Source organism: Centruroides sculpturatus, unplaced genomic scaffold, assembly GCF_000671375.1.
Source record: "Centruroides sculpturatus isolate CEXI.00-Female unplaced genomic scaffold, Cexi_2.0 scaffold413, whole genome shotgun sequence".
Classification (NCBI taxonomy): domain Eukaryota; kingdom Metazoa; phylum Arthropoda; class Arachnida; order Scorpiones; family Buthidae; genus Centruroides; species Centruroides sculpturatus.
Genome location: NW_019384661.1, coordinates 595,091 through 622,838, shown reverse-complemented (window position 1 = coordinate 622,838; position 27,748 = coordinate 595,091). Strand labels below are relative to the sequence as shown.

Here is a 27,748-nt window from a genome sequence, read left to right as displayed (position 1 = left end):
GTGTTTTTTAGAAAGCAATTCTGGAAAAACATTTAAGTTATTCTTTGTGAAACAGTCTATAATTTACTTACGATATAAAAAGAGCCTTTTAAAATTTTTGACATTATACCACTGTATTATATAAAAATTGTTTAGTTACTGTGACATTAAAAATTGCAGCCCAGCGTTGTGACAATCATATTTTAATTTTAAATATTACTTTCAGAATGAATCAAAATATAAATTTATTTAAATTCTTAAAATATGAGATCATGTGGATATTGTACCCCTTAGAGCAGTGTATTTTAACTGCTGGTCCACAGAAAAATATTCAACTTACTGAAGTTGGTGCAGTTGATTATGGGTGACATTTGAATAGTAATCTAGAGTTATTGTATGTACTTGATATATTATTGAGTTCCGTTTATTGTAAGGATCAGTTCTATACCAAATTTATCACTATATAGTAAGATAAAAATTTTGAATGGTAATCACGTGGCTTCTGGTCCAGACTGGAGGTCTGTATATGGTTAATTGGTATCTTTCCATATCCGGTGCTGTTTTTCATCTATCTAACTCCATTCTTTTGATTAATGATGGACAGATGACATTGGAAATGTACATTTAACCTTTTTTAAGCTTACATTCTTATAATGCTCATAACATTGATCTTCCTTGATACATATGATTTGGTTGATGACATTTCTAAATTTCAGTTAAACCTACATTTTTGACTAAAGAAATCAAGAATTTAAGCTTATTTGAATGCTAATCAGATGTTTTATCTCTAAATAAATATAACAATAATTTATCAATATTAAAACAACTTTCTATCTTTAGATAATCTTGAGTTATGCTAAACAGAAAAGATAAATATAAAAAGTCACTTTCTTGGAAAAATGTGTGTTGACAAGGTACAAGATACTGAAAAACTTTCACGGCTAATCAACTGCTTCTAAAAGGTAACTGTAGTGTATCTTTTTATTGTTTCAAATAAAGTGTGTTCCATGTAAAATCAGCCCCACTCACTGGAAATGATACAAGTGGAGGATACTCATCAGAAATCATATTTTAATATTATTTAAACATACAAAAACTTACAGGTGCTAAAACTGGTGTCTGTATGCATCTATGCACCTTTGTGTATGTGTAATCATGTTCAGACTGATGTTATGTAAAATACTTAAAAGCTACAATGCTCCTGAGAATACTTTTCATCAGTTTGTATATAGTTCTGGGATTGGTCTCAAACACTTTTTTCTTTTAAATATCCGTTATAAAATTTACCTCTTATGTTTCATCATCATAGTCTGGCTGATTTTAAATGGAACATTTTGTATATGTTATTTTAGATATACATTTTATTTTTCTGGTGGCTATATATGGGAGGGAAAATACGGTGACTGGCCAAAACAATTACCCCCCTAAAATTTTTTACATTTTTGGACTTGGGAACCTTGAAATGTCAAGAAGTGCAAAAAAAAGTTGGCATTTTTTGTTTATATATGGTAGTGTGTGTGTGTGAAGGGCATGATTTTGTTCCCCCACTTTGAAGCTTAATTCCTTTATCTTGTCAAAAATTTCTGAAATTTTGCAGGAAGGTTTGGGTATTAGAGGGATTGATGCTATTAAATTTTGGTGGTTAAAGGTCATGGGGGTAAGGAAGAGGTTGTGTTGTAACTCGAGTGGGTCGGACTTAGTAGAGATTTTACTCATTATTAGCTTTTATTAATTATTATAAAATGGCAAAAAATTTAATTTTCAGGGTAGAGATGAGTTTTATAAGAAACTGTAATGTAAAAGTTTTTAAAATAAAATATTACAACAGATAATATTTTATTTTATCTAATGCTACACATAATTTTAAATTTTTTGCTGGGAAAGTTAAGCAACTTATTGCTGGACTTTTGTTTTATATCATAGGTGGCAAATATTACTTTCAGATGATGTTATTTGATTAATATGTTTCTATATTTTGTTACTTTTATTTTTTATTGCTATTTTGTTTATCATTTCATATTGATTTAAATNTTTGTTACTTTTATTTTTTATTGCTATTTTGTTTATCATTTCATATTGATTTAAATATTTTAATGTACTGTAAATTTAAAGACAATAAGTATAATGATAGTTTCAATATAAAAACATTTGAAACTATTTTGTTTGATTAATGTTCTCATCGAAAGTATTTTCTGTTTAGATTTATTTTATAAATCTGATAACAGAAAATACTTTAAAATACATTTTAAATGCTGCTGATGATGCAAACATTTTTAATGTAATGATTTGATTATTTTAAAATTTGTTAAGCTGCAGTTGAGAGAGAGAAGCACATTAATATCTTATTTGATGATATTTATTACTCTAAGTAAGACTCATATTTCTGACTTAAGTAAGCTTTAGACATTCATTGAGAATATAGATTCTAGGATAAATGTTGATTTAATTTGTTAAGTAAAACAGTGCAATAATAATGATAAAATGGTGTCAAGCAAATTTTACTAGAGTTAAAATCTCATAACAATGTTTGCATGTTGTCATAATTTTCTTTAATTAAGTTACATAATAAACTACAAGACATTTTTAGTTAATCAATACCACAGAACATTAAAAACTGTACAACATATCAGATAAGTTCACAAAATATCATAATGTAACAAGTTACAAAACATACTGATACCTACAGACTGACAAATCAGAGGTTGTAAGTCATACCGATGCAGCAGCAATATCTTTGGACATTACATTCAATGTTCAACGAAAGTGACAAGAATCAACACATTACGACGACACGATTCCATCGCTATCTAGTTGCCGTCGGAACCGAACACTTAAACGTCCGACACAATCTGACCAACCTATGACACTAAATTGTTACGGAAATTAAATTGCATCGGGAAAGTCATACAAATTTTCGTATAAGAAATTATTAAAAAATTGTTTCGAATAATGCATTGACAAAACAGTTGATCGGCAAAGAATGAGATTTTAGGAACAGTTTGTTTGTTTTTTTATTTGGTGTGATTAACCAGATAATAAATATGTAGAACCATTCTTCAACACAGTCATTATATCCATTTTCATCCCTTGACATGTAATGCAAAATAAATACAATTTTTAAAATATGAGGTAGAATAAAACTAGATATTAAAAAAAAGTTTGAAGATTTTGTTTAAAAATATTCACTAAAATACAGAAATTATTAATACTATTTAGTCTAAAATATCTCTATGCTACTATATAATTTATGCATCAGCTAATATATCTTACTGTATATTTTTAATTTTTAAATAAATAATCAAATATTCTCTGATCAGAAAGCCCGAAACAATTTGTTTTTAGTATTGTCATCCTATTTTAGTATCTATATAAATGGAATGATCAAAAATAATAAATACAATGCCCAGAATGCATCACACTTTTTAAAGAATTTTAAAGCGTATTTGATTTTTAGTTCTAAAACTGTTGCAAAGATAATCTGTAAATGCGATACGACGATAAGACGTGCCGCGGCATGCGCGCCCAATTTAAAAATTCGTTGCAACGGACGACCACATTCTTAAATGGGGAAAACATATGATGGGAGTCATAATTTTGGCAAAAGTCAATATAAGAGAAAAATAGAAAAGTACACAGACGTAAATGATGATATTGACAAGCAAATTGTCAAAACACTTTATATATATATATAATTTTTTGACAATGACAATAATATTGGACAGTATAAAGACAAGCTGTCTCACTATATGGACTGGACTTGGTCTTTATTTTGTAATAGTCCATTTTTGTTTTTTAATAGTTATCAGCCATTAATTTGATAGATGCTGATAAGAATTATATCAAAAAGTTTTGTCATTTAAGACTCTTCCTCTTTACTATATACATAACCACTTAGTTTTACGCACTTGTGGCTGAGAATAACCTTTCTTTTTAACTTGGTGAGCAATTACCTAATTCTATTTGTGTCAAACCGAAAATAATTATTATTTCTATTTTCCTATTAATAATCACAGTCTATTTTAGTAAGAGTAGTTTATTTATGTTGTAAAACAATTACATAAATTTGAATTATTGCCTAATATCAGATTTGTAATGTTAAATCTCTGGTGTTTTTTTTAATTATGCTAAGCAAATTTTGTTTTGGTTTGAAAATAATATAATTTTACCTTTGTTTATTCTTATGTCGAAAGACTGCAGTAATTTATTATATAAATAATGCAAGAATATGGTGTATATTAAATTATTAATGGTAACACGAAAGATGTAAATAATAAAGTATTTAAATTGTTGACAAGAACAGGATAAATACAATAATCCAACAATCCATTTCATATATATAATTCACATCGTTTCATTCTTTTCTATGCCACTTTGACATCGATATATTTCAAAATTACCATTATATTGTCTCTGCAATCCGTGGAATGTTCACGAGGCAAAATACTCTGTTGTTGCTTCTTCGATAAACTTTTCACGATGGAATAATTGCTGCATTTGTCTCCGAGACAGAAATAGTTATCTGTTTATTTTTGTAATAATGTGGAAATATGAAACACTTGTTAATATGTATGCAGTGTTGACAGATGTCGTCCTTAGGCAGATCTTCACGAGTCGATTTGGACCAGTAGCATTCGGTATTTGAGTGCGTATGTACAGTGGCGGCGTCCGTCGCGGGCAGCGTCCGAAAACCACAAACTCTGGCCCAAAATAACGCTTGCGAGACTCTCAACAGCTGGCAACATCACAACAATATGCAGCACTTCACAAAGACAGGAGGCAAGATTGAGCAGTGTCTGGAAGTTGATCTGTTCATGCTGATGGGTATGTTTGATATGTCACATCATTTGGATGAGTGCCTTGACATTTCTGTCAAAACAGAACATACATGTTAATTATGTAACACAAATCAATTCTTAAAAATATCTCTATATATTATCAAAATATTTAATTAATTTTACATTTTGGAATTAATACCAAGCATATACTAGAATTGATGATGGAAATAGAAGAATACATATAAAAAAAATTCACAAAATTAAAGACTATACAATAAAACAGTCTTCTTTTATCCTTTTCTTACACTCGTGGCTCCACACCATAAGTTATAATATTCTAGTTTGTAGCTTCTTATCTTTTCCTGTTTCTGAATTCTTGTCCTCATTTCCACTTGGTTGATGATTAATGTTCTGAATTGTCTCATGGGGAGAGAAAATGCCCAAGGGCCTAAAGGGGAAAGATAACGGTTTTTGGACCAGGACAGAGAGTTCAGACTGGAGGAGACAATGGAAAGGTGAGTTTGATCCTGACCATAACAAGGGACTTAGGATTCTTGTTGCAGGAAGCCTTCAAGAAATTTTTGAGTTTCAGTTAATCATTGATAAAGACAGTCTGCTTTGATCCCCACAGGAGGATACATTAACCTCCTCAAAACGAAGAACAAGGAAATTTCACTGAGAATCATCTCTGTAAAAGAGAAATCAACAGAGTACAGGTACCTCTTTTTTTCCCTTTCCTTGTCTATTTTAATTTTCCATTTCATCTCTCTAGTTACAGTATTAGTTGTATGGAAATTTTGTAGTACATAGTTGTGCCCATTCAACAAAATCATAAGACATGTTTTGTCTTGTTGTGTGAGTCCACATGTCGGGTCTTTTTTTTTTTCTTGGGCAGAGTTGGGCAAATGCCCTAGAGTTGGCATCAAAATTCTTTTTTCTTTTGTGCATTGTGTTATCATGTCTTAATCATATTATATTAATTAAGAAATTAAATCAATTGTTGTTTTATCACCTTTATGGCTATCATACACAACTGCAGTAAGATTTTTTCCTACCTTTATTTAGAGGCTTCTTGTCTGCCTCAATATGCAAAATGTTATACGCTTTACATTTTCTTAATTGTGCTGTCACCAGAGGAAAGCGTGTAACATTTTGCATATTGAGGCAGACAAGAAGCCTCTAAATAGACAAAAGTTCGCTGTTATTTTTTCTCTCAAACCTCATAAAAGAAGACTCTTATTGTATAATCTTTACTATCCTAACCATTTTTCAAATAAAAAAATTGTTTTCTGAAGTTGAATTCAATTTAGAAAACTTTTACAATCTTCTCTCTTACTTAACTTTAAAGAAAATTTAATTATTTTAAAACTTAAATTTCTCTTTTAAGCATTAATGACAGATCACTTTTGGATCTGGGAAATCAGTAGATTTTGAAAAAAATTGTCAATTTTAGATGCAATATGCACACATGAAAATTACTATTTTCTCAAAAACTAACATTTTTAATTTCAACCAAAACCTGAAATACCTTGAATGTTTGATATTCAGCAGGTGGTAGTTGTAATCACAGGAGGTATAATGCTTATCTGTGTTTGTGATGCCAGAGTATTTTTAATTTCTTACTCGATAGCTCAAAAATTATCATAGTTTAGATAAGAAATTACAGTAATTTCTTATCTACATGTACAGTTTCAGTTTTCTGGTACATTTGGTGTTTATCGTCATAGTTTAATTATTTTCTGTTAAATAGAATGTACAGTACTTATATGAAATTATAGGCCTACTTGAATTGTAAAAGTTATACCACTATGTCAACCATGTGACATTTAATCTGCTACAAAATTTTTCACCTGCTTAAAAAATTCCAGAACAATATGACACTCCTTGAAGAAAAATGAGAGCTAAACAACCAGGCACAAACTATAAAAATCCTACACTGGTACACAATCAGTTACTGGTATCTACCTTCAACAATATACTGTCATATGCCTCACAATTAAAATTAAAAAATGCACTTTTCTAGTGTTACTATTTGTGCTACTGTTAAAACACATCATTAAGTGTGGTTGCAGCATGACTTCTATATTTCAGTGCACTGACAGACAGGTTAATATACTTTGCATGCTTTTGTGACAACTACCACTCTTCATGTAGTGAAAATGTCATCACGAGCAGCTATCACTACACATCGCTGCATTATAGTTTAGCTCAAGCAGAAAGCATTTCTAAAGTTAGACACCATAATCTATTCTTTAAGTAAAGAACTACAAGATAACAAAAATGAGATATAAAGAATTGAGCATTTCTCTCTTCAAAACTGTGAACAAAGCAAAGAGATAGAAGATGAATAATTATTGTAATTGTATTACAATAATTATTCATCTACGGTACTTACTACATTTAAATGTAATACCATCAGCCATGTTTTATGTTTACTATTTTTTGTGAAGATGGCAATAACACCAGAGGACTTTTTACCATATTTGCGTTTTATTGTGGAGGCAGTAGCCTCAAAAGAAAGGTTGCCTCCGTGCTTGTGAATGACGGAAGAATAACAGAAGCAAAGTATTTACTTTTGTTAAATGTTACAATTTTATACAATTAAATGAATAATTATCTTTAGATGACTTTCATTTTAGAAAATTTAATCTTTCTTAAAGAATGGGAAAATAATATATCTTAATCTTTCCATAATATTTTTTTTTTATCAACAGTTACTACAACTTTTTTATTTTCACAGCATAATATTGCATTATACATGCAAAGCAAAATGGATACTTGTATGCTTAGTGGATGTAAAAGCTGCAGCAAACATTTAGAATGGTTTGATACATGACAGCAAAGTGATTGAGCAGCAATGCATAAAGAAACGTGACCTGCGTATAAAATTTTGCCAGAGAGCATTGTGAATGAATAAGGAGAACTTGTGTGTATACTGTAGCAGAAAGGTAGTAAATTAATATACTTTCAAACAAAGAGTATAATTAATATTATTTTTAGCTGAATAATATATACTAACTCAAAAATCATCAAATTAAACAAAAACTTATGGAGGGACAACAAATATAGAAACTGTGGGTGAGTGTTCTACACAGCTAATGCCTGCAATGACTATCAAATGTTTGAGGTATTTTAAGTTTTGGTCAAAATTAAAAAATGCTAATTTTCTCAAAAACTGTCAGTTTTTATACATATGTGGTAGTTGGCAACACAGTGCTTGTCCACCATTCCCAACCTATGTGATGTCCAACCAGAAGAGTGAGGTTAGCCTCAGTCTATGTGCTTTTGCTTGGTCATGTCTTAACCTTGAGACAATGTTTGAGGCACGAGGTGGACATATAGTTGTAAATTTTGTATATACATAAGGATATAAACACTTCAGCAACTGCCTGGGAAACATATTGTCTTGTCTGATTTATCCAGCACAACAATGATAGTATGTGTGGATGTGATTGGAATGATCCCAAAAAGAGGCACACCATAATAGCACCTCACATACATGAAAATTACTTTCCCCAATATCTACTGATTTCCTGGATCTGAAAAATGCATTTCTGCTCTCTTGTGAGACCAAGAAAATGAAATCTGTAGTATGCAAATAAATTCTTATGTTTCCTTGGCTTTTTTCACAGAATCAAGGCAGATCATATATCAAAATTTTCTGTTTTGTTTTGACAATAACGTTGATCAAGAATTGGTGCAGTTTGTAACAAATGCTATCACAATCTTTCTTGACATTTTATATCAATCTCCCAAAATTAATTGTGGATAACTATACTACAAGTCCAAGAACTTTGCAATCTGTTTCTACTTTTCCTACAAGTCTTTATGTATTGAATTAGTGAAATGTATGTGTGCTTAAAATGATACCTTACTTTATGTAAGTTTGGAAATAAGGTTTCCAAAAACTACAGAAATAGATTAAAAAATAAATATTCCTGAATTACTGAAATTAGTACTGAGAGAGTAATAAATATATATAAATTTATTTACAGGTAACCCCCGTATAACATAGAAGTTATGTTCCAAAAAATTGCCATGTTATGGGAATCCCTGTTATACGAAACGAAGAACTAGTGCGAAAAGGGGGTTAGGTTCCAAAGATAAAAAAAAAATAATAATAATAATAAATTCGATTTAAAGAAGGATTTTTTTTAATGGGTAAAATACTTATTTAAGTAAATATTTTACCAGAGGATTATTCATTCTATATGATGATCTCATCATGAGTCATTATCAACTGGTAACAGTTTGTGGGTGCATTCGTTAATAACGGTCGCTCTACAACGGGAGTGTGCTGCTGTTTGTAGGCATTTGGGAACGACGGTGAAAGAAACAAAGATGGCAGGCCGGCACTATCGATAATATTGTGATGGAGGAATCTATAATTCTAAATTATGAGCTTTTAGAGGCAAAAGAAGGGTCCCAATTGTAAAATTAACTATTAAATAGATTATTTGTTGAAAGACTATTCAAAATAGCCACAAAAAAAATTAGAATGCTCACGTAGAGGTATAAAAGAACGCACCCTTTATTACATTTCATGTTGTACAAGGGTTTTACCCAATTCCCGAACTGTGTTTGAGTGAATCTGTGCTATAGAAGTGCTGTGTTATACGAAGGTTACCTGTATGCATAATACAGTAGAGTCCCNCTACTGATTTCCTGGATCTGAAAAATGAATTTCTGCTCTCTTGTGAGACCAAGAAAATGAAATCTGTAGTATGCAAATAAATTCTTATGTTTCCTTGGCTTTTTTCACAGAATCAAGGCAGATCATATATCAAAATTTTCTGTTTTGTTTTGACAATAACGTTGATCAAGAATTGGTGCAGTTTGTAACAAATGCTATCACAATCTTTCTTGACATTTTATATCAATCTCCCAAAATTAATTGTGGATAACTATACTACAAGTCCAAGAACTTTGCAATCTGTTTCTACTTTTCCTACAAGTCTTTATGTATTGAATTAGTGAAATGTATGTGTGCTTAAAATGATACCTTACTTTATGTAAGTTTGGAAATAAGGTTTCCAAAAACTACAGAAATAGATTAAAAAATAAATATTCCTGAATTACTGAAATTAGTACTGAGAGAGTAATAAATATATATAAATTTATTACTAATTTTTTTTTTTCATTAAAACAGTTTGTCGGATGATTTTATAAAATTTGAAGAATTTTGTTTGTATTAATACAAACAAAATTTTTTAAAAAATAAAACTGAATAAAGGTAAATCAAATAATCAAGTTTGTCAAACAATGGACTATTCAAATTCAACAGTACAAATGACAATTTTAGTTTTTTAAAGTGTTTGTTGATAATTTTTTTATAGTAAAATGTGTTTGATGAAAATAACATATTGTGTTTTAGTTTAAATATAATTTAATGAATAATAAGATATTTCATTAAGAGATGAGAAATCAAATATAATTACCGCTTGTTTATTCTGCCATGTTTTCATTGCACTTTTATATTTCTCAAATTCGTTACACCAATCTGAGTAGATTTTCCGATATTCTGTTGCTGAAGGTGCACTACAAGTTTCTAAAATGAAAAATAAAATTACGTGAAAATATGTTTCATGCAAATAGAAAAAATTTCATTTTATATGCCACTTAATATTACAAAAAAAAAAGAAAATTGTTGTTTTAGATCGACTTCAAAAATGATCATTATGCAGTAGTAGTAGTATAGTAGTATCATCATCATCATCTTGATAACAATTGATTTCATTAAATTATAGCTTTTAATTTTAGAAGAGTTAATTATTCTCTTGTTCAAAAATTAGAGTTGCTTTATGCTTTGCTTGACTTATTAATCTGAAATAACTCTAAAAATAAAATTATAAAGTAGTAACCTTTTATTACAGGAAAAACATCATTACATGTTACATATTTATGACATATAGTAATGTATTAAAAATGAGTTTTGAATTAATTTAACACTTGAGGAGCTTTATTAATGAAATTAATGTTTTAATTTATAGAGAAATATAAAATTTAATGAGCTTAACAAGTGGGTTATTTCATATGTATTTACAAAGATGCTCAATAATGAAGTGTGTTCTTTTTGGATTTATTATAGTAATGTTCTGACTATAGAGATTTCAAGTTGACATCAAGAACATGCGCAATTGTCCTGTATCATCTTTGTGGTTTATTTATGTTTTATTTGTGTTTATGCACACTTTAGCTGGAGCTCTTGTGTTTATTTATCTCAAATATCACTATGGTGACTTGTGTAATTGGGTGTAACGCTAGTTCACTCAAGAAAAAGGAATATCATTTTTTTAAATTCTCGGCATTACTTGTCACCAAGAATACAAAACTGAGAAGCTTTCATGTTGAAGGCAATTGCATGGCTCTTGAGGATTAACCGGAAAAATTTCAATACAGATAAAGTGAATGTCAATACACAAGTTTGTCAGAAACATTTCATTTCAGGTAATCAATAAATCAGATTGCTAGTTATCAATAAACTTTTGCACAAGTATCATAATCATTTATCTAAAGTGTGTACAAGCCAGTTGATAAATTCTTTTGTTATTACTGTCAAAATAATTTTAACAACTGTAGATTGTAGTTTGAATAGATAATGATTGTGTTCTAACTTTATTTTCTTAGTGTCTGCTGTGTATGTATTACAAGCAGAGTTTAATATTAAAGTGTTTAGCAGATAAAGAATTAGAAATCAATTGTCCTTCCAGTCTAATTTACGTAAATAAAAGTTTGTCTATTAATTTTTTTGCCTCTGTCCTTACACAAAGACATAATTAAAATTGAATACAGTATATTAATAGGACTTATTATACTGGTGTTGTTTCAGTTTTTGCAAATAGAGGTCTTATTCAGAAAAAAACAAAATATTTATTTTTCACCTGTGTACACTGTTTTTGTGTTTTGGACCTTAAGGCCCCTCTCTTCAGCAGGTTTACAACAACAAAATTTATAAAGCCTTATTAATAAATTTTGTTGTTGTAAACCTGCTGAAGAGGGGCCTTAAGGTCCAAACACAAAAACAGTGTACACAGGTGAAAAATAAATATTTTGTTTTTTTCTGAATAAGACCTTCTCTATTTGCAAAAACTGAAACAACACCAGTATAATAAGTCCAATATACACAAACATTTTTAATTATATCTTTGTCTATTGGTTTATATCTTAAAAATAATTTTGATTGATCACTTACAAATAGCTAAGTTATGTTATTGTTGTTCACCAAAATAACTTTTCACATTACTATATGATGATTATTTGTTACTAATCTTCAAGTTTTTCCTGACAAATTTTTAATATTAATAACCTATTTAAGATATTATTAATACAATATTATTATTGAAAAAGTTTTTTACTCCAAAGGAAAACCTTTCTCATTTTATAATGAGTCATCACCAGCTGAGTGGCCACAACCCAACTGCATATCAGGAGTGTTATGAAAGAGCACATAATCAGGTGAAATCCAACCACTTGTAAGATAGTTATGGACCTCTACTTTGTAAGTTTTCACAAATGGAAGCTTACAAATCTTTAAAGTGTAGTAATTTCTTGTCAAAACCAAATAATTTATGATGTCACCAAATTCTACTTTAAGTCACAACTCTTGATCTACAATGAAGATGCTAGCTTCATATGGATTGACACCTTGATGTAATGAAACTTTCTCTTTATATCATGGACAATTATGTTTAAATAGAAAAAAAGCACTGCCAATCTGTCAAATAACAAATTAGTTGCAAGCTAAGCAAGTGAAAGCTAGACCATAAACTTGGCAAAGGAGTGGAACAAATGTGCGTTTTATCACATGACAAGTGTATGTATGGTATAATCTGATAGAGATGTTTTAAGGTCATATGGGTGAAAATGTTAGCCATAATATGCATGTAAAGTTCAAGCATGATGTTATGCCTTAAGACAAACCAGAGAGAGAGATTTTTAATATAAGTGAGAATGTACTATATCTAGTATAATATTCTAATCTGGGAGTTCACAATTTGACTATGGATTTTTATGAGAAATTTAGAATTTGAATTTCTAGGATTTAAGTAAACCAAATGTCTGGAATTAGCTTGCTTTGTACAAGAAAATAAAGGAGAAAAGAATTTAATATATCAAAACATATACTGCAATTTTTGGTATATAATCTGAAATGGCATATATCCTGCACATTTGAGACAATCATTGAAAGCAAGATAATGCTTGTCATTTTAGGATACTGTAATTAAAATATTGCCTTTGTTTCATTTCTATTAGTTCTTTATGTATATCTACAATAATAACACCTGAATTATTTGGTCTATAGTTTGGCTAACTGTTTAAAAAAAAATATCGTAATACGAGCTAATATAAAATTATGTTAGTGTAAGGTAGCAAGCTAACCACTTAACTAGTAATTACAATAATTTTTTAATTTAATTTCAATTTTGTTATTAAATTTATGATAATATTACAGAAAGGTAATGTAGTAATCCATTTACATTAACTAAACTAACATTAAATATTTTATACAAATAACTATTGACCAAGTGGGCATTAGCAAAGATAAGACATCTTCAAACATATGTTAGTTCATGCACACACAAAGCTTGTGTATACTGAGAAATCCCTCTGGAATATTGAAAAATTTGCTCCTATACTTCCTGGCCACTCTTATAATTCAATTGTAGGTGTTTATAAACGGTTCCAATTATGTAAATATGATTTAACTTTATTATTGCTAGAAAAAAATTAATTTTTTCTGAGTATATTTTATTAATATTACTGGACAAAGGAAATTAGTTGTAAAATAAAAATGCTAAATCATACTCCGTGACAGTCAGATAAAATAATCATGAGTTAAATTCCAATCATAGAAAATAATTTGAAAGACAATTTTAAAATTGGTATATAAACCAATTTTAAAATTATCTTTCAAATATACACAACTAATGAGTTATCTGTCCAAAATTAAAGTACAGTGGAACCTTACTTTATGAGCATAATTTGTTTCAGAATCTTACTCATAATGAGAAACACTTGTTCCCATATAAATTAATGTAAAATACAATAATGTGATCCATGCCGAAAAAATATTTTATGTATAATGCTTATTCAAAGAAAATTAAAGATGAAGCATGAATCATCTTCATCTTTTCTTCTAGCATGGAATGAATTCAATTTGCAGAAAATAATTAAATATTAAATCGAAACACAGTAATTTCTTTAATTGCAGCCTTTACACAGCCCAAGAATTTGTCATATTATTTAGCATGTGGTTGTCTGTTTATTTGTAATATGTCTGATCACAAGCAACACTAGCACTCGTTCCTCTAGCATCTTGAAACACAGACTGGGCCCTTAGTCTCGAGTTTTTCGTGTTGTACTCGAATTGACGTCATCGAACTCACTCGTGTTACTGTGACTCACATAATCGGTAGTCTCGAGTTAGACCCATCAAGCGAGCTCGAAAGGCAAGCGGAAGTAGGTCATATTCACTTGTTTACGTGTATCGTTAAGCATGATGGGATTATTTACAATGCATCTGGGTTTGCGACTATACTGATTCGACCAATCAACTTTACTGTAACAAGTTGTAAACAAATCAACGTGAATTAGTTTACACGTGTTATAGTTAAAAGTTTTGTCCTATAGCAAAATGGAAACCTCCAATATTTTATTTTAAAAAAGAAACGAAGAACAAAAAGAAGTATTAGTAACATATATAGAAAATAATAAGAAAACGAACAATATAAAATTCGACAACGAATTTACAAGAAAAAGACAATTTGATTTGTGGAGAGAATTAGTTCTAATTATGTATTGGAGCTAAAAAATCCGCCGTGTAATGGAAAAAGTATTTTAATTTAATCCTTTTTTCATATAGTTTTCTTCCTTGATCTCGTATTAAATTGTTTTGTTTATTAAGATTATTTATTAATCAGAACTTAACACTAATGATTAATAAATAATCTTAATATAGTGTCTATGCTCTTAATAATTTATACATATAATTTACTATCATTATAATTCTTTTTGTCGATGAATAAGATACTTTTTATTTTTGGAAAAATTTGTTATATAATTTTATCAATTATGAATTAAAATTTTTTATTAATGATGACTTGACATAAAAAGAAATGGCATCTACTCGTGTTCGAAAAATTCGTTGACTTCTTAAACAACTCTTTCGGCTCTTTCTAACGCTTCGATTGCCATCAGAATAGCGTATTTGTCAGCCATTTTCACTTTCGTGTAGCGATCTCACATGCTTGACTCAACGTGAGTAGCAACTCGCATGGTGAGATGGGAAAGCATGTGAGTTATAACTGGAGACTACCGATTTGACGTCAGAGTGTGAGATGGTAACACGTGACACCTTCAACACGTTGGGAGTTGTAACACGAAAAACTCGAGACTAAGGGCCCTGATGTAGCATGCACACAATCGGGACTTCCCCTCTGCTTGTCGCTCATTAAGCGAGTCATTTTTTCAGAATTTGCTTTGCTCCTTATGAGAGATGCTTGTAAAGCGAGGTTCCACTGTAGTATGGAAAAAATCCCTAAAGTGCAAAACAAACTTATGTTCGTTATAGGAAGGATTAAATAAGTGAGAAATGAAAAATTGTTTCAAGAAAACTTATTCATTTGGACTTATTGAAGTTTTAAACATCCTTCTATTAGAAAATTTTACACTGTGATTTCTGATGTAAATAGGGACACATATATTTGAAATATGTGAACTGATTAAATATTGATATAGGCTAACATAATGTATTTTATAAGAATAATAAATGACATACTTGCATCCACGGTGATGTTAAAACTACACAATGTGCTGGTACCTAATTTGCAGTCATATCTGCCACTATCTCGTTCATTCACAGATAAGATGACAAGACCATTGTTGGCTGTGTGAATGTATTTATCTCTATGTTGAGAGACAAGATATTTTCCTTTTTCTCTACTGTAGTGAAACCATTGCAGCATTCCCATTCCTAGTTCTTCAATTTCTGGCATGTGGATGGCACAGGTCAAATGAAGACTCTGACCCCAATACACATGCAATGGTTTATTTTTCACAACTGTAAAATAAACATAATATTAAATTTGTTAATTTTTATACTTGTTAATTTCATAAAAATGATAGAACTATACAAAAGAATTTCACATGTTACTATATCTTAATGTTTTAAAAATTATAAAAGGACTTACAATTATCACAGATTCCAGGTGTTGCGTTTGTTACATCTTGCAATAATCTGTAATTAATTTTTATTAAAATCAAATTATTTTTTTATTGTAATTATATGATACATTATGCCTATGAAGATGAGCCAGCAAGGCTTAAAAACACCCGTGTTTAAACATTTCTTTGCAATAAATTATTATAAAACACAAAAATAATTAAATATTTACAATCAAAGCAAAATTTAAACTTATAAGAACATTGAATTTAATATATCTCCAAAACTCAATTTATCAATGTTGTATTAAAACAAAGTACAGGTAGTCCAAATAAGACCTCTAGGGTAACAAAATTTTTGAAGTTGTACAATTATATTTCATTTCAGATAGCTGACACAAGTTCCTATAGTGTGGAAGAATGGCTTATTACAAGTGTATGGATTCATGAATGTTCACAAAGCATATGCAACAGGACTTCTTGATAAGATTTAACAAAGAATTAAACCCCTCCTGAAATACATTATTGTGACAAGAACATAATGTTAATCCAGTCTTGAATAGCTTATGCTGTTTATGGATGACATAGACTTTTGACCACTCTCTATAAATAATAATATCTTAATGTGGAATTTAATTCTTTCACACTTTTAGAATATCTTTGAAATGTTAACAATTTCCTTTTGGTAACACAAATTTGATTGTAAATATTTTAATCATATTTAATGTCTAGTATAATTTCAGAAAGTAGCTTTTATTTGAACTTCGAAATGATTGTATATATACATGCATGTTTAATAAAATTACATTATCATCTGCAACTGTAATTTGCAAGATCACAAGAGAATAACATTTTTGTCTTTTCAATTTCCATTGTTCAAAAGAGAGAAATTAGAAATTATAAAGCTGGTGTGAAAAATTAATTTTATATTATTTTCTAGAAATCAAAGTATGTATGCACATTAAGTACAGAATGGAATGATAGTTTTTCTGATAATTTCTTTTGTGCTTTAGAATATTTAATATAAAAGAATAAAAGTAGAATTTAGTAAACTCATATGTTTCTGATAAAGTAAGCCCATAATTTAATGATTACAAGAACTACTGCAAATATGTTTCCAATTTTTTAAATTCAAATTTAAGTAATGAAAAACAATTTGCTAGAACTTTCATAAAACAAATTACATAATAATAATTTTATGTATAAATTTTTCAGTCAATTTGTATTAAAGTTGAAGTATTTTCAAATTATGCTATTTTACAAGTAAAGAAATGAAATAATGAATAGATTTTCTGAAGTAAATTATTACCAAGGACCAACATATATAGTGTTAGTCCTTGATTTTGCAACAATCCTTATTTAGTTTCAGTTTGGAATAGAATTTAATTAATTTTTTTAAAATAAATGAATAAGGAGTTGGAAAAAAAAATGCACAAAATAATGCTTTTTTTAAATGAATTCAGGGTCATTACATTTTTCAATTATTTCAAATTATAATAATATAATTAAAAGTTTATTTAAAAACTATTCTAACAATTATTTTTCTTAAAAACATTTCCAGCCACCTTTTAAACAAACGTGACCTCTTTCAAAATGAGTTGATTTTTCAATTTCTTACAAAAATTTTTTTTTAAATGTAATGCTAAATAATTAAGAAAAAAATATTTCTACATAGATTTTATACTGTGTAATTTAAATTACATTCAAAATACTTACCCAGTGACAAACTTTTTACATTCACCACGTTCTTTGTCCCATCCACAATAAGGATCCTGGATACACCGGAGACAGTTTTCATATCTACCTTTGCACATAATGAGATCAAACTGTCGTAACACAGAATCTGATGCTACATATAACGATTTATGCTGTAAACATTGAAAAATATCAACTGCATAAAGTTATCCCATATTTAAATCTTGAATTATTTTATATTCATAACTAGTTAATTTAAAATTGTTTCAGATATCATTACAGAAAAGTAAGTTGACTTGAGACATTTTAATTTTTCAATTCAGAAAATTGAAAAAACACCATTGTGTGTAAATGTTTGTTTTATATATCAAAATGACAGCTTTGCAATATAGCTATGTAAATTAATGTTTTTGAGCTTCCATCTCCAATGAATAAAAAGAATTCCACTGAATATGGTTCAATGTTATTCATATAGATTATCTCACACCTCAAAATATAATGTTTATATTATTTTCGATGATGTAAAAAATAGATCAATTATTTTATTGTCATTCGTGTTGAAAAAATTTCAAAACTTTACTTCTGTACTTTCTAGAATTTTACAATATTATGGACAAGATATGTTAAAATGCATCCTGAAAGGATGAATAGATTGACTGTTTGTAATATATAAATGGCTTGCTGTATGATATGTTTTTTGGATTACAGAGTGGATTACAAAGTGTGTTTTTTGGATCCAAAAAACACTCTTTGGTAGACGTAACAGTTTTTTTGATACACAGACAATATTATTAAAAATATGCCAGTGTCAGAATTACTATGGAAGATTTCTTACAAACAATTATACCATGTTTTAACTTGTTTTAGTGGTAATCAATTTGCATACCATCTGAGATATTTATTATCTCAGATGGTATCAAAAAACTTTTACATACATATGTCAATTTTTACTACGTCTGTTATATACCCATTTGTAAAAAAATTTTAAATGATTGTGAGTATTATGGAAGTTTGTTTGTTTGTGAGTATGTTGGAAGTTATGGTTGTTTAATTTTAGATGTATATTAATATGGAATGCACAATTTTTTGTGTTTAAATACAGGTTAAGGATGAGGAAGGTTTGCCCTCCCAATCCCTATTTTGAAAAAAAAAGAATTTTTTGTAATTTATATAATGTGGAAATGTAAGTGGTTTTTATGATTTACTTTGTTTCTATGGTATAACATAGTCATGTTTTAATATTTCTTGTTTATTTGAACTAGCACTGAGGAGGGGATGGAGTACATTATACCAACCCGAAATATATTTGTAGTTCAATGGAAAATAAAAAATAATTTGCTAACCAGAAATTGCTGTGAGATGCGTCTACCAAAGTGTGTTTTTTTGGATTACAGAGACAAATTTACATTTGAATGTTAGTAACATTAATTTATAATTTAGTTACAAATGGGTTGAAGCTGCTTCTTTAAATGAAAGTATTAGAAATGAAAAAAGTAAATGAATTTATTTACATTAAATGTTAAATTAAAATAAAGGATAAATTAATTAACAATACATTGTTGAACAGCCAGCTTAGTAATACTGACTGACATTATCAACTGAAGGGCTGAGTGGAAAATAGTATATCCCACAAACTACAAAAAATGAGTTAGTAACAAATTTGGATTTGTGTATCTTCAACCCATCATATAAGAAACTTCCATGATTCAGTTACATGTCCTACAGGTTGTACTGTACAGTACATCCACATTAAAATGCTGGTGAATTGAAACACAAATCCTCCTTTTTCTTGAAAACTTTGTAATGTGGGATATGCAGTTTGTCCAGTCAGCCCCTCAATTTCAGAAGTGGATCCAGGGATGGAAATGGTGGCTATTATTATTTTTATTATAAACACAAATTTCATTTATTTTTTAATAAAAATATTAAAATAAACAATTTGTTTAAGATAAAATATACATAAGTAATTGTTATTTTAGCTTAGAATGTTTTTGTTGTTGGGAAAACAAAATTCACCAAAAGAATGAACTCAACAGCTGTATAAAATGATAGTGCATGCTTTGATAATGCAATGCAAATACCAGCTCTCCAATGCTAGAGATCTTTTTCACAAAAGTTGTCTGTATCTGGGAACTTTTGAATCGCCCCAATATATATATTCTTAAAACTAATATCAGACAAATGTAAGATAAATTTCTACCTTGTTTGATATTTCCATTGCTCGGACTGGTTCTGGTATAGTTGCTTCAAATATATCCACCAAATTAGAATGTTGTTCGCCTGTCCTGTCATACCATTCAACTAATTTATAAACTAATCCTTCACCTATTATCAATTTTAAAAAAGAAATTAATATTTTTCTAAAACTTTCCAATTTTAAAATATTAAAAAATATTTTCTAATATATTATAATATAATTATTGTACAATATTTTGATATAACTCTTTATTTGCTTATTATTAAAAAGAAGTTGAAATAGTTTATATCAAAACTCACCTGTGGCAATTTTTTGACATTTAATTTATTATAATATACTTAATTATTTAGTTCATATCAAATTTTAATGGAAAACTCATTACATATCCTATATANAAGCAAATTGCTAAGTTTGGATTTTATAATTTCTTTTAATTTTATTATATTTTTAGAACTAAAATATAGCAAATTCTACTAATCTAGATTAGCAAAGTTGTCATTCTTAGTTTACCAGATTCCTGAATTGGAATACAAATGCACAATGGTAATTGTTATTTGGGGAGGGGCATTGTGACATTGTTCATAACTTAGAATAAATATAAAACATTAATCATTTTAAAATTTAGTAAAATTTAATAATGTTAAAACTGTACTTACTTGTACCAGCATGATAAACTGTGTAATGTACTCCGTCCACTTCTATTTTGTCAACTACTAGCCTTGTAAATATTACATCTCTCTTATAAAATACAGGTTTATTTCCATCTTGTGCTACAGCTGAATCCATTAATGGATGTCCACGAATAAAGTTTAGTACATAATCTGGAAGTGTCTGTGTATCGTTAACACAAATTCCTGGGCGAGGCTCTGGAACCTTGCTTGTGAGAACTGGTAACCAAGCAGATGATGATGTTGCTTGATCTTTAAACTTCCCATTGAAAACTTCTTGAATAGAGCTTAGACTAAATGTACAAATTGCAGATCCCATGATACCATTCCTGTAAACAAAAAAACTAATTTTAAAATGTTATATTTTGAATTGACAAATATAATAATAATAATCAGAGACAGAGGCATAGCTACCGTGGAGCAGTTGGAGCAAACTGTTCCAGGTGTATGAATCATGAGGGTGCCAAGTTTAGAAAGGGCAAAATAAAACTTTGTAAAAAGATTTGTAAAAAATTTTTGGATTTAATTAATCAATTAAATATTAGATTTGAATCTGTTTGACATAATATATACATAATTATTACCTGCATATCTTGTTGCATCATCTGATAAAAATATTCTGGAAGGATAAGAGTTGTTACAATTGGCAAATCCTTCCAAAATTTCGCCTAGTTTTGAACCTCAACTGCTTCAGTTTAAAATGTGTTTTTATACTCAGGTAAATAGAAATTACTTCTATACATGAAGTTGCTGAACTACTATTAATTCACATCGCAGCATCAAGTACCTTCTCCAACATTATTGCAGCATACCTCATTTTTTTTAACTTTACTGGTGACGACAGCAACAGGAGAACGAAGTTTTTCAAAACTAAAATTAATCAAAACTTATTTAAAAAGCAGCATGTTACAACACCGTCTTAGCTCTGGCTACCATATCAATTGAAAAAATAATAGCTTGTCAACTTAATCTGGAGAAAGTGATTGACTGATTTGCAAACAAAAAAGCAAGAAAACAACCACCTTTAAGTTATTTTTATGTATTATAATATATTTGTTATGAAACTAAACTTGCATACATTTTGTCAATACAGTTTATATACTATGTAGTATATATTATTAGGTACTCTGTACTTAAAGAATTGTATATTGTTTTATTCAATTTGTTGTTGTTATATTTATATTTATTGTTGAATCTCAAATAAATTAATAAGATATTAAGTAAGGTTTTAAATTGAAATTAAATGTTCAAAATAAATTTTGTGGACCTCCTCAGAGGAAAAAGGAGGTGCACTGATTCTACTTGCTTCAGGGTGCTGAATATGTAGCTATGCCACTGTTCAGAGAATAACATTCATTAATTAGAATATACTTACATACTACAAAATTATATTTTAAGTTTTGAATATTTAAAACAATATATGTAAATATATAAATTAATTTACTTAGAATACAAAGTGAAATATATAATTCTTTCATGCATCCTGTATCAATTTCCAAACTATAAAAATGCACCTTTCATTACATTGAATCCTAACTAAGCATATTGATTTTATTGTTTACTTATAAAATTTTTATACTAAAAATAAATTCTGATCCCAAAAAGTTTAAAAAATTTAAGAAAATTATTTTATTTGCAATCTAACAAGTTTTATAGATATTAAGTTCTAGATTTAAATACTGAGCTCTTAAATGTGTGAAGTTTGGACATCCTGTGGTGGCTTACTGTTACTTGTCAAAAGAAAGATTACTGAATCAAATAAGAAATTATTCTATATTAGTTTTAATCAATATTCATAAGGAATATGTTTGTACTTTTCCTAAATCCAAATTAAGTAACATATCATGTTATTGTTTCCTTAATGAAAATAAAGATTTTTAAATAAATTTTAAAGATGTCTTAATATCTGGTTAATTATTAATTAAGACAGGCTTGGCTGATAATAAGGGACTTTTTCTAACCCACTTGAGTATTAATGGATTCAATTTACTAATGAAATAATATGGTTATTGATAATATAGATTGTTTCAGGACTGAAAGATTAATGTGAATCTTTACAAGTTGATTGAATTTTTGTTCAGAAAAATAATTTATATATTTTGAATGGTAGGAGATGTACCGTGGAATATATCTTTCTTTCCTCAATTAGGAAATTGGTTATAGATTTTATAATTTGTTCAGAATCCTTGATAAATATGTTGTGAGTTTTGTAGTTCTAAGTATTGATGTATCTGATCATTTTCCTATTTGATTTGATTTTTCTCTGAGTTACAGGAATGTACATATACTTTAGTTTTATTCAATCTGAGATGAGTGTAATTTCAGAGCATAGTTATGCAAACTTGATAACATTATTGTATTCCTATAAATGTAAAATTTTGGATAATCAGAATGGGTAGGATGTACTGCAAAAAATCCTTTATATGAAAAGAATATTTGTTTTATAACTTACTTTTTGATGTGAAAAGGATAGATAAAACACACAGAATTCCTTTGAACCATAAGTATGATTGAGGATAAAACAAAAATAATATGAACCTTTGGTATCAGCTTTCTTCAAATTATTTAGTGTCAATGTTATTTTTAAGTTACTAATACAATGGTTATAATATGTATATTTAGTATTAATATAGCATTCATGTTTATACTTTGATATATATATATATATATAAATCAATATTCAACAATGCACAAGTTAAAACCATTTCATTTTAATGTATGTAATTATATTTTGTAACTTACACTGCCCCTTGCAGCAGACAGCCAGATGGCCGAGTGGTCAAGGTGGCAGCCTACTGCTCTGGGTGACTGGGGATCGAATCTGGACAGGTCAAGAAATCCCCAGGAATTTTTTTGGGGGGTGGTCTATTTGGATATGTTGGGCCCCATCCCTCACCACCCAGTTGCCCCATAATGGGCCTGCTAAAAGAAATCCTCTTAGTGCCCACAGGGCAGAACCCCTTGCAGCAGGAGAATTCCCTATTATAAATAAAATTGTTTCTAATTCTAATTATTATTTTTTTAATACAAAAAAGCACATTTATAACATATTAGAAATCAAATAAATAAATTCTTAGTAGATTATTTTTTCTTAAAATTTTAATGAGATTATATTCTGAGAAGGAAAAAAACTATAACTGAAACTTTATGATTATAAAAAATATTTTAATTTAATTACAGATAATTAACTTACATTGAAGTGGAGAAAACAGCATAAAATTTCTGATCATCTTCTGGATGTTTGTAAACATTTTCTAAAATAAAAAATGTTAAAAATTATTAACTTCTGTAATAAAAAATCAATGTTATATATTGTGATTTAAAACATATTACAATACTAGAATAAATATGCAACACCAGATATAAAAAATCTAGTAACAAGAATTGCATAACTTTCCCAGCTGTTATAAAAGTTTTTATTAAAAAAACTTGCATACTGTAGCAAAATTTTATTTTTGCTTAATAATAGAAAACAGTTAAGAGTCAGCCTACAATGAAAAGTCATCTCTGCAAAAGAAGACTGTTAGTTCCTGATGTTGGAAACGGCAGAAGTGAAGATATTTTTGTATCTTCTGTACTTTATATATATAAAAAATAAAATTGTGTGTGGCACCATCTGTTATAAAAACTTGAGTTTTATAAATTAGCAAAAAACTTAATCTCTATCCTCAAAATTATAACACAGTAAATGCTGTGTTATAATTCATTCAATGTTCGTTCATGTCCTTTCTTTTCAAACAACCAACCATTGCCATTCAACAACAAAACATTATGGAAATATGAAACATATTTCCATAATGTTTGAAGTTGTCCGGCAGATTAAAACATTAACAATTCATCTGTTATTCACAATTTACAGTGTTGTGGTCAAAAGCCCTCAAAAAACAATGATTAATCAAAAGCAGTGGCACTGTGGGCAAAAAGGACAATAACCTGGGCCCCCATCAACAGGGAGCTTCAAACCAATCTTTTACAAGAAAATATTTTCCCAAAAAAATTCCCTCAAAGAAAAATGAAGTCAACACTGTACATGGGGGCCCCTAATTCAAATTAGCCTGGAGCCTCATGAAACTATAATGCATCATTGATCAAAAGTGTTATTTTCAGACAAGTCATATTTCTGCACTGGTTTTGGTGATAACAGTCTTATGTATGGCATTGAAAATATGAAGCATACAATCCAAGTTGCATAAAGACTTCAGTTAAGTTCCCAGCAAGGATGACTATTTCAGATTGTTAATGCTTGTATCTACCAGTACCATTGGTAGAAAACAATGATATATATCAGAGTAGCTTGGAATACTTCATGCTACCATCAACTGAAGATCTTTTTGGAGCAGATTATTTTGTGTTCCGGCATGATTTAATCCCAGCTTATTCACTAAAAGCACAACACATCATCACAATGTCATCTTGGTTGGACAACTCTCTGATCTTAATCCAATTGAAAACTTGTGAAATATTGTTAAAAATCAACTTGCAACCAACTACAGTCAATAATCTGAAGATGATGCTACGTTTGTGGACTCAAGAACATCCATCATTCAGTGCCAGAAGCTGATTCATTCCACACCTTCTGTATAAAGCCATAAGTGCAGCCCATGGAGGACCAAAGAAATACTGACAACTGTGCATTTTGATGTCTATCCACATTTATTAAAACATATGTATTATGATTATACTGTTAAAATGAAATGATTCCGTTATCCTGACATAGGTGACACATTATTCCATTGTTTTTGCTGCATGAGTTGAATGATGGAAGTATCAAATAAAGAAAAATAGTTTGTAAAAGTTTTTTCAAGGTGCTTTAAGACAATACATATTTTTGTTTTGTTTTTTAAATATTTATTCAAGTTTGAATAAATGTATTAGGGTGGAACATGATTCAGTCTTTTTTGTATTTTCTTTTTATGATCTGGTGTTGTAAGTAATAACAAGAGAACAGTTTCATATAAAAAATTTACAAATTTTAATTAAAGTATAAAATAATATATATATAAATTATTTTAAAATANCCTTACATACTAAATTATTTTAAAATAATGATTATAAAATACAATGAAATTAACCATTTTTAAGAAGATATAAAGTATATTTTTGAAAAACAAATAAATAAATTTCAAGAAATATAACTGAAAAATTTTTTGATTGTTAATAATGGAACATTAGAAATATTAGCTAATTAAAAAACTGAATTCAATATATACATGTAAAGAAAATTAGTAAAAATGGAGTGATAATATATCTGATTTTTCTCATTCATTATCATATGATTAATTTGGCATTACTGTATTTATATATTTATTCATTACCACAAAAGTAGGAAATGCTGACTGGCTGTATATCTCCATCCCCATTTAACAAAAGCCCAACTACAGTAAAAGGAAACACACAAAAATATGTAAAAACCCAACACTTATAAAAAGGACACATTTAAGCATGAAAAAACTTGACAGATAAAGAGTAGACACACAAAAACTTGTAAAAACACTGTAAACATTTGAAAATGTATAAAAACACTCATTATCATTTGTTTAATTTCAAAGTATTAATAAATCAACTTACGTATTTCGTTAAAATAAAAAGGAAATTCTCCTGGAATGGAGCAGTTTAATCGACCCTTCAGATAGGAAGCCCAATTTTTATTTAAAATAATTTTTCCACCTGTGTCTCTCTAAAATAGTAAATGAAATTAAACAAATTTAATAATATAACTTTTTAATTAAATCTATTATTTCTGAAAGAATTTAAACAGTTTATTTTTCTTCAAAATATTAAATAATTCAATTAAATTGCTTTAAACATTATTTTTGTTAATTTTTATGAAGCTTAATTTACTCTTTGTGAATAGAAATACATAAAATTATCAAAAAAAATCAAAATGTCAGTACTATATTGCATGTTGTGTTAAAGCATTTACTTTACTGTGGATTTAATCTTTTTATTAAGATATTGACTCAAATTACTTTAAAATGTTTTCAAAGTTAAACAATAAATCTTCATTTTAAGCCTGAAAAAGAGTCAAATGTCAGCAAAAATTTATGGTTTTATATGGTGATTTATTAATATTTATCATGTGATGACTGACATGGATGATGATTACTATTTATCATACAAATATAAATGGTTATTTTTCATTTTCAAACCTGTTTAGTTTTGATAAATAGTATAGTAAAAGTAGGGCACAGAATTATGAAAGCATTGTACCATGAAGGTAATTTTATTTTACATCATACGTATAAACATGAATTATGGATCTTTCACTATATTTCTTCAGTCTAATTCATCATCAATTAAATTATCTTCACTATATTGTATATTATTTGTTCTTGTTATATTAGACGTCGTCATTCTTATATTTCAATTATTCATTTAACACTGTAATGCCAAACCACTATCAACACTTACAGTATGTGCCTGGACTGAAATACAAGTTACATGTACAGCTGTTTGCAGTAGGTTCATTCAAAGACTATACAGTACTAAATGAAATTTTTTTTCTGACACTTAGATAATAAACAGTGTTAATAGTTAGACCAGCTTTTGCATCAGGCTTCTTCATGTGTATTAAGTGATGTAGACCTATAATTGCTGATTTACAGTTATATTTTTACAAAATACAGAGTTTGTATATCAAAAATACATTGAAAAATATATAAATTATCTTACTAAATTCTGGAGATTAATTTGTCAAGTGTAAGTCAATATATATTTTGTATGAATGCCAACTGTCAGTAGGATCTCCCAAACTATTCCAAAACTACATGAAACAAGGTCAATTCATTTTAAAGTGCTTTAAACAATATGTTGTGTTTAGTAACAAAGGGTTTTCTTATTCTGCTGTCCATGTTAATGGGGATAATGTCACTTTCAGACACTTCTATTTTGGCTACTTAAGAAAACAAACAAAATATATATATACAAGACGATCATAATTAAAATAGCCCTATCTATCTCAGCCATCTCACTTTTTTTGTAAACAACTTATAATTATATGTATATTAGTCTTTATAGTTTAAAGGTCGTTATGTGAAAATCAAGGCATTTGGATTTATGCCTATAACTGCAATTCACTATGCTGATTTCAATTTGATCATTCATCTTGTTAGACACAGGATGATTTTTGAGATAGCGTTTTGGAAAAGTAGCACATCATATAAGGTTAAAAATAGAGTAATTATAATATTTCTCATTTAGATTATTCATAAATTTCAAAAAACAATTTTGATTTAGTTTTTGATTCAACTATTTAACATAATATTATCATTTGT

General features: G+C 28.5%; 1 protein-coding gene across 6 annotated transcripts in view; it reads right to left on the bottom strand.

Annotated features, from left to right (window-relative positions):
• Positions 1-2,505: 2,505 nt before the first annotated feature.
• Positions 2,506-27,748, bottom strand: part of LOC111626557 (semaphorin-2A-like) — a 257,482-nt gene continuing 232,239 nt past the window's right edge. For all 6 annotated transcript variants that reach the window (XM_023369968.1, XM_023369970.1, XM_023369971.1 and 3 more), the window contains 9 exons: positions 26,043-26,151; positions 23,668-23,728; positions 20,463-20,803; positions 19,810-19,934; positions 17,631-17,782; positions 15,944-15,990; positions 15,532-15,813; positions 10,193-10,302; positions 2,506-4,845 (listed from right to left, as the gene is read on the bottom strand). In XM_023369968.1, coding sequence (XP_023225736.1) covers positions 4,789-4,845; positions 10,193-10,302; positions 15,532-15,813; positions 15,944-15,990; positions 17,631-17,782; positions 19,810-19,934; positions 20,463-20,803; positions 23,668-23,728; positions 26,043-26,151 — 1,284 coding nt within the window. In that variant the 3' untranslated portion in view covers positions 2,506-4,788. The remainder of the gene's footprint in view (positions 4,846-10,192; positions 10,303-15,531; positions 15,814-15,943; positions 15,991-17,630; positions 17,783-19,809; positions 19,935-20,462; positions 20,804-23,667; positions 23,729-26,042; positions 26,152-27,748) is intronic.